At 42.4% G+C, this 8,704-nt stretch overlaps 1 protein-coding gene across 3 annotated transcripts in view; it reads right to left on the reverse strand.

Annotated features, from left to right (window-relative positions):
- The window catches only part of Chuk (component of inhibitor of nuclear factor kappa B kinase complex), a 35,564-nt gene extending 28,763 nt beyond the window's left edge, over positions 1-6,801 (reverse strand). For 2 of the 3 annotated variants that reach the window (XM_087564057.1, XM_087564050.1), the window contains exons 1-3: positions 6,599-6,779; positions 2,320-2,414; positions 410-524 (exon numbers count right to left, since the gene is read on the reverse strand). In XM_087564057.1, the coding sequence (XP_087420183.1) occupies positions 410-524; positions 2,320-2,414; positions 6,599-6,703 (315 nt within the window). In that variant the 5' untranslated portion in view covers positions 6,704-6,779. 3 annotated transcript variants of the gene reach the window in all.
- Between the last annotated feature and the right edge of the window lie 1,903 nt (positions 6,802-8,704).

Consider the following 8,704-nt stretch of genomic DNA (forward strand, 5'->3'; position numbering starts at 1 on the left):
AACAAGCCAATAAGCAGTGCTCCTTCATGGTTGCCACTTTAGTTCCTGCCTTACTTTTCCTCAACGATGGGCTGGGATTGGTACACACAGAAACTTTAATTTTCCCAGGTTGCTTCTGTTGTTTCTATTGCTGTGGTCTTTATCACAGCAATAGAAAGCATTAAGACAAAGATTAACAAATATTTTCTGTATGGAGTCAAATATTAAGTACTTCAAGCTATGGAAGTCATAATTTCTGTTCCACTACTCAAATCTAGAACTGTTCATAAGCAGCCATAACATGCACAGAGCTGTGTTCCAATACAATGTATTTACAGGACAGGTGGCAGGATAACCATTGTCTGTCCTTACTCAGAACCTGCTAATGCTTGTGATTTACTATCTCAGTATCTCAAAACATCCACACTACCTTCCGGAGGTCCCCTCCAGAACAGTACTCCATTGCTAGAAGAGGCACATCGTTAATTAAAAAATTCAATTCCTCAGGAACATCACAGGCCTTTACAACATTTGCATGGTTCAACCTAACAAAGAAAAAACATTACAATAAAAAAAAATGTTTTCCAATGAAGAGAGATAGGATTTGAAATGATAGCCAGTGACATAAGACTGGTTTTATTTTTGAAAGTCTAAATTCTGATTGTACTGCAGTTAATCTTACTAAAAAGCTATTAATTTATGAATTGTCTGATTAAAGCAAATAAATTTATAAAGAAAATACCATTCTGTTACTATTACACGTCTGTGTGCCAAGCAGTATGTTCTTCCATATATCAGCTAGTTTACCTGTCACATAGTCCTTATACAAGTATAATTGTTAGTGACATCATTCCTGAGAAAACTGAAGGACAAACTGGTTAGGTAACATAAGATCATGTAGAGAGTAGGCTGTCAATGAAGATATAAATCTGACCCTGAGGAATACAAAAATCTAAACAGATTTCCTTCCTGCTTTAAATTTAAATATAAATATGTTTGTCTCAGTAATTACGAATCACATTATTTACTGACTTCAACAGGTCTTAATTTTTTTTTTAAATGTTAGAAAAGGGCATTAGATCCCCTGGAAATCGAATTACAGGTGGCTATATATAAGCTACTGTGTGGAGACCAGAAACTGAAAATGAACCTGGGTCCTGCTCTTAATTCTTTATCTCCTACTTCAGCTCCATTTCTTCCTGGTTGGTTGGAGCATTTTAATCTCTGTGCTCACCATCACAATGTAATAGAGCCCTAAAACAGTAGAGTCCCCTGTCCCAGGAACTAAAGAAACAGTGCTCTATACGGGATCTGAGAACTTAGACTATTAGGTTTTCCTGGTGACTCTGAAACTTTGCCAAGCTTGGAAGTCAAAATGAGTTGAACACAAAACTCAAGTCAGAAAATGCTCTGTGACAGCTGTGTGACTACGTTTCTTCCTTCTTATCTACAAATAGGGCACTACCCAAAACAGAGGTGTGCTGACAACTACAAGAATCATCTGTAAAGCATACCATGTGTTATTACATGTGGGAGCACGCTAGTAAAGTTAAAATATATCCACTGTCCCTTCAAAAGCTCAATTCTCTACTCCTTAAGCAGGTGCCCTTTTCTTAGTGACTCATTTCTAACAGAATGCAGTGGGAGATGAAATCTGACCCCCTAAGGCAGCTTTACAGAGAGATGTCAGCCTTTTCCTTGCTCTCCTCATCAGAGCATTGTTCTGAGGAAGCCTATTGCCATGCTATTAAACCCTATGCATTTCTCCCTTACTGAAGAACTGTTGCCTCTGGCCAGCAGCCACATGAGTGTGCTTGGAAGTTAATACTCTAGCTTTGGTCAGGAGAGATGGAACCACAGTAAACTCAATCCCAAACTACAGAAACTAAATATTCAGAATTTTGAGCTACGAAATTTTGGGATAACTACCTACAAAACAATGGATACATTATTTAATAAAAGTTAAGTACAAAAGGAAATTTTTATATTAGCCACAAAGTTGCCCAATATTCAAAAGAAACATTTAAAGAGCCAGGTTGAGTGTTGTCTAGCTAATGTAAACTATAGCTTCCTTAGCCATATGTGACAGACTGTCTAAAACAGAACACACATATTAAATGACAAAATCACATTCTAAAAAGGTCTTAAGAACAGTGGACCCCTGGGGTTGGGGATTTAGCTCAGTGGTAGAGCGCTTGCCTAGCAAACGCAAGGCCCTGGGTTCAGTCCCCAGCTCCGAAAAAAAAAAAAAAAAGAACAGTGGACCTCTGACCTCTTTCCCGCTACTGAAAACTGGCTGGGTTGCAGAGCTGAAGGACCTGACTCACAGCACACACTTACTTTTTCATGATCTGGATTTCATGGCACCATCGTTCTCTGTTTTTGGTACTTAGCTCTAAGCGACAAGACTTAATTGCTATTTTGAGATCAAGTTCCTGTCAAGATAGAAAAATATAAATAAATTAGGTTTTTCTACAGTTTTACTTACAATCAAAAAAAAAAAAAAAAAAAGTCAACCCAGGGAAATAACACTCTTTTTAGCTTAACTAATTAAACATACTATCCACGGCTCTCTTTAGCCAATGTTAGTTACATGAACCATAATAGTATTATACCAATGATTTGAAACTGACTGTCAAATACACCAGAGTACATAAGCAAAAAACTGACTGAGGCAGATCCCACAATTGGTATCTTCAAAAGATTAGATGCACTCCTTAATACTTCAGAAGACTGTCTCTAACATACTACTAGAAATATATCAAGATCCCATTTCCCCAACAAGTCCTTTCTCAAGCTTAGACAGAACAACAAACAAGTGCCCTAAACTCCAGTATAAACAGAATGAAGAAGATAAGTCAGGGATCTCTAGCCTCGATACTTTTCATATGACCAGGTCAACTGTAGAACAAACCAAACCAAACCCTCTAAAACTAGATCCCAAGCCTTGCATTTCAAACAGCATGGAAAACCATCCAAAGAATGGCACAGCAGTTCACACGTCTGTAACACAACCAAAGACCTCTTGCCTGAGACTATTAATTCTAACTGAAAATTAAAACTACACTATATACATCACAGTAAACAGCCAGACATCAGATCCTGGCAATACCAAGAGTGCAGTCAGAACACACACACACACACAAAAAGGCTATACTATGTTAAAACTCCAAAGATCTTCACAAATGTGACATCTCTGACACAAGGCAAAGGTGTGGTAAAGGCTATGTGAGTAGTGAGAACAGTACCCAGGGGCTGAAAGAGGAAAGGGGAAGGGAGAAGCAAGACGTAGCTTGGGTGGAATGATCTGAACAAGAAACCAGGAGGAGGAAGAAAGCTAAAAGGCCAAACAGTTTCTAGTGAAGGGTTGAGCCTAAGAGTCTACAAGCTAGCTTTACCACTGACTGGGCTCACTCCTTTTAGCTTCTGTGATAAGCAGGTGGGTATCTGATAATAGTTATATTCTATATAAAATGTTATCATAATAAAGACAGTAAGCCCTAAATTCTGATATGAATGAGGCAGAAAATTATCTATTTGATATAGGTCATGACCAGAAGAGATCCTTCAACTCCTTAGTTTATACTTTACCTATTCCAAGAAACTCAATCTTTTCAAAGAGAATATTTTCTTGGGAGCTTTATAGTTGACAAACACCAACAGAAAGATGGATTTTGGTTTTAGGTGAGGCTAAGTTGGGTGTGATGACCCCCACAGACTCATGTGTTTCATGCTAGGCCATAGAGAGTGGCACTATTAGGTGTAGCCTTGTTGGAGGAAGTGTGTCACTGTAGGGGCGGGCTTTAAGGTCTCCTATGCTCAAGATATGCCCACTGTAGGACACAGTCCTTGCTGCCTTTAGGTCGAGATATAGAATTCACAGCTCCTTCTTCTCCAGCACCTGGTCTGTCTGAACGCCACCATGTCCCACCATGTAATAAGTGACTAAACCTCTGAAACTGTAAGCCAGCTGCAATGAAGTGTTTTCCCTTGTAAGAGTTGCCTTGGTCACATTGTCTCTTCATAGTAATAAAATCCTAACACATTAGGTATGGTAATATGAATCTACTGGTTCTGGTATTTTGAAAAATGAGGCAGGAATAAAGTTTGAAAACACAAATTTCTTTACTTTTTGGAGCTTTTAAATTGGATTCCTAATTTGAATCATGATTCTCCAAGCAAAAGGACTAGTGCACGCAACATTATCAATGTGTGTGGAAAAAGTGACGCTGTTGCTCAATATGTAGATTGCAGCCTCTAGGACCTCCAGAGAATCCTGACGTCAGTCGAAGCTCGGGTCCATTGCATTAAAGAGCACAGCACTTGCACAAAACTTAGATAAATCCTCTATCGGTATACGTTTAGTAGATGCTTCTCCTGCAATCCCAAGCCCCACCCTACCCACAATTATTTTCAATGTGTGGAAGGTTGAATCTGTAGTACTGAGGACAGAACCTAGGGCATGCATGTGACCACTAAGTTATATCTCTAGTCCATACATTTTGTTTTTTAAAGGTTCTTACTCTAATGGCCCATAGTGGCTTTGAACTGAAGGCAATCCTCCTGCCTCACTCTCCCACGGGTTCCTACCATGCCTTTCTATATTCTTTCTTTAATGGATTCCATGGAACTAGGTTTTTCAAATACCCCGAGGCAAAAGCCCTCTGATGTGGTGGTTTGAACAGGTCTGGCCTCCATAGATTGATGTGCATGAATGCCTGACCCACAGAAAGTGGCACTATTAAGAGGTATGGCCTCATGGGAGTGCCTGTGGCCTTGTTGGTGGAAGTGTGTCACTGTGGGAGTGGGCTTTGATGCTTCCTATCTCAAGCTGCATCCAATATGGAACATAGTCTCCTTCTGCAGCGTGAGGATCAACATGTTGGACTCTTGACTCCATGTCTGCCTGTATGTTGCTATGCTTCCCACAATGCGGCTAATGGACCAAACCTCTGAAACCAGTCCCAACTAAATGGTTTGCTTTATAAAATCTGCCTTGGTCATTATGTCTCTTCACAGCAATAAAACCCTATGACATCTTCCAGTGTCTAGGGTATCAAACTGTACTTATGTTTATTTCTGAAACACGGTCTATTATGTAACTGACACTGGCCTTGAGCACAATATGAAGACCACCTAGTTGGGTCTCAGCTCCAAATCCTCTTGCCTCAGAGCCCTTGGTACTAGGATTACAAGCATATGCCACCATGCCTACCTGTTCCGATGCCCATCTCTCTCTGAAATGGAAAGCTCCTTCAGGGTAAAAATAATATTCTTGTTGATTTGAGCACCATCAATGCCCGATAAAGCAATCAACTAAATCATTTCATGTCCTTCTTCCTGTCCTCAAAGGTATATATGAAATACTGGAACTATTTCTACCAGCTGAGTATACCAACCCTGGTAGGCCCAATCTTAAGGTATTACTAACATGTCTGTACTTGGCTTATTGTTTTTCTAATTAAAACGTATCCCTTGTGTATGATGCTCCAGAACACCATTTTTATTTTACTGTCCCTTTTGTAAACGTACAATTGATGGGGGTTATGATAACATGACAGTGGAGACCTATCAACCGACAATTACAGTGCCTACCTAGTACTTGCTAAGTTTCTAATGACATCTGACGTAACTCTCAAAGAGACCCAGAATGTATGTATACTCTTCTAAATATTTTACAGTCAACAAAAATCCTACACTGCAATGATTAGTATTCAAGGTCTATTCCCTACATCCTTCAGGAAAGCAAAAACCGTCAATAATAACGTGCAGGTTTGTACTGATAGGATTTTTCTGGAGAAAAGATGCATAATTTTTATTGACTTATCAAAAGACCTGTGACTCAGACATGATTAACTATGGCTGAGGATGAAACCCAATGGTCAACCATTTGCCTAGCATGTGCAAGGTCCTGTGTTCCACCCCCAGCATTAACAACAACACACTATCGTAAGTAAAGTGACTGTTGGTTTGAAAATCCTTTAAATGCACGAGTGACTGCCGTTGCAATGGTTACATGTTTTTCGATAAATCAAATTTCCTGAGCCTGACATTAGCTGTCTTCTAGAGAACAAATCCCTCACCTTTCAGTCTATTTCCTTTCCTCTGAAGCAAGGATCATTTTCATCGCCTTACTTACCTTCACCCACCCTGGTCTTTACCTGAAACGCTCCAATTCCAAAGTCCATCAATGTTTCCAAAGGTTCAACTCTGGACACTAGAAAGGTTCCTCGTCTATGCCAGTCTCCAGTGGATCACACCGCTCCCGAGCGAGTGTGAGCAGGCACCCGGCGACAGACAGACAGACAGACACACACACACACAGGCACACACAACACATAGACACAAACACACGCACGCTCGGGCACTCGACATGCACACAGACTCATCACCACACACAGTTGCGACAGCTCCCTGTCACTCACTGCCCAGGGACCTCAGACACACCTGGAACACGGCCACCCAGGCTCACAAGCACAGTATCACCGGCGCTCGCTCACTGCCCTGGCCCCAGCACTGCCCAGGGGCTAGACCACCTCCCCTTCCACCTTGACTGACAGCCCGTGTTCCAGGGACGCCCAGACAGACCCGGCGTCACTGCTCCCGCCTCCCGCCTCACCCGGTGCTGGTACAGACTGACGTTCCCGAAGCCGCCGGTACCAAGCCTCTCCCGCATCTCCCAGGGGCCGCCGGCGCCAGGCCGCAGCCCCGGGGGCCGCTCCATGGGGCGGGAGCGCCAGCCGCCTCAGGCACTGCCACCAGTCCGAGGCCGGTTCCGGGCCGCCGAGGCTTGCGAGTCCTCCTTCTCGCGAGACTGCGTCACTTCCGCTAGCTTCCGCAAGCAAAGTCCCGCCCCGTGCGTCTCGAGTCACACTGGGATTGGTGCATACGAGTAGGCTGGGCACGAGCGGATTCCTATTCTGTTTTAAGTGCCCGGGCAACTTCCAGGCTGCGAGGACTATGGAGCGTGCTGTTTTTATTTTTTGTTTAGATATTTTAATTGGTTCTTTGAGGGTTTCATACAACGTGTTCTTATTTGAAAATAGATCTCTCTCCAAACCCTAAACTCCGCATTGTCCCTACCTTGCAAACATTTCATCTTTTTGAGAGTCCTGCCCTCTGCCCCTGGAATCCTACCACACTCGCTGGTCGGCACCGGTTAAGGCCTCCGTAAATGTGAAAGGAAACTGCGCTAACCGGCCTGTTGATTCATTAGCCTTCTAAGTCAGAGTCTCTCCTATAATTCCAAACCACCCAAGGATGTGACGTTATTCCTGAGTGAAAAACTCTTCCGGACTTTGTGAGTTTTCCTACCGACCTTACTGCTTATCAGCCTTGTTCTTTCAGATTTGCCAGGGAAGTGGTTCTGGATTGGAATTGATTCTGAAGTGGTGCCACATGACTGCAAAGACAAGCTTGGGGGAAGTCTCGGTCCGATAAGGCATAATACTTCTGAGTGGTGGGTTGCACAGGGAACGTCAACCCGCCTAGCCTTTTGAGTGGGTTATCCGCTTCTCTAGGTGTCTTGTTCTGAGACAGGATCTCAATACAGTCCAGCCTGGCCTAGAACTTGTTATTCCTCCATCTTTCTGAGAGTGGGATTACAGGCTTGTAGCACCCCACTGGGCTGAAGTCAAGGATGCTCATTGTCAGCATGCAATTCGATGTTGTGCATCACTAATAGTGAGTTGTATTCGATAAGCTGGTTTCTATTCTTTTCATGTCTTCTGTGGAATTGGAATATCGGACTTGAAGGTAATTGAAATTAGCCTCTGAGAGAACATCTCTAGAGGAGAGGAGACAGTCTAACAATATGAAGCCTCATTTGCAGTGTATGACAGAGATAGGCGTGAAAGGCATGCCCCATCTCCACAGATGGGATATAGATTCATAATAGTTTCATAAGAAGAGAGACGATGAAAACTCCAGCCAAGATAATGTTGACTGGGTTAATCAAGCTGGTTTCTACAGTCAGTTCACTTTAAATATTCTATTCTTAAAATGCAACTCAAAGTTTATTGATTTTTTTTTTCAAATTCTTGGGGCTTTGTTTTGTTTTTCTTTGCTTTTTTGTGAGTGTCTATGTAGCCTTGTGTCATTTGGAATTCAGTACATAGACAAGGCTGGCCTTTAATCTGCTTGCAGAATGCTAAGATTAAAGGCCTGGCCTTTTATTTTTTAACTGTAAAATGGTTTATGCCAGGCTCCACAATCTTCAGGTTTCTAAGACTGTTTTAGTTTTTGTAGTTGTTCAGAAACAAAATAGACATCAAGAGATTTTTATGAGAACTAGGTGGAACTGTTTGTGGTCTACACCAGAAGCACCCAGCAAAGGCTTCTGACATGCAGCATTCTCGTTTCCTTAAATCATGGTCATCTTTAGGATGGGACTGACTGTGTTTGAATAGAGACTTTCTTGTGCAGTGTATGGCAGCATCACCTGTCAATAAAAAGCCCATGGCCAATGAGCTGAGGTAGGATTAGAAGGGGGGGCATGCAGCAGAGAGAGATAAGGGCTGGGAGGGGAGGGAGGGAGTGGTGGTGGTGGTGATAGTGTTACAAATGAATGAGAGAATTCTGGGAAATAGTCAGGTGGGAAAGATTGGCCCCGAAGCTGATGGAGAGGGAACCAGCTATTTGGCAGGACTTAGGATAAACGGATGATTAAGTTATGAACTAGCTGGGGAACAAGCCAGAGCTTTTGACCTAGGAATTTATTCATGAA

Source organism: Rattus norvegicus, chromosome 1 (assembly GCF_021556685.1).
Source record: "Rattus norvegicus strain SHRSP/BbbUtx chromosome 1, alternate assembly SHRSP_T2T, whole genome shotgun sequence".
In the NCBI taxonomy this organism is placed as follows: Eukaryota; Metazoa; Chordata; class Mammalia; order Rodentia; family Muridae; genus Rattus; species Rattus norvegicus.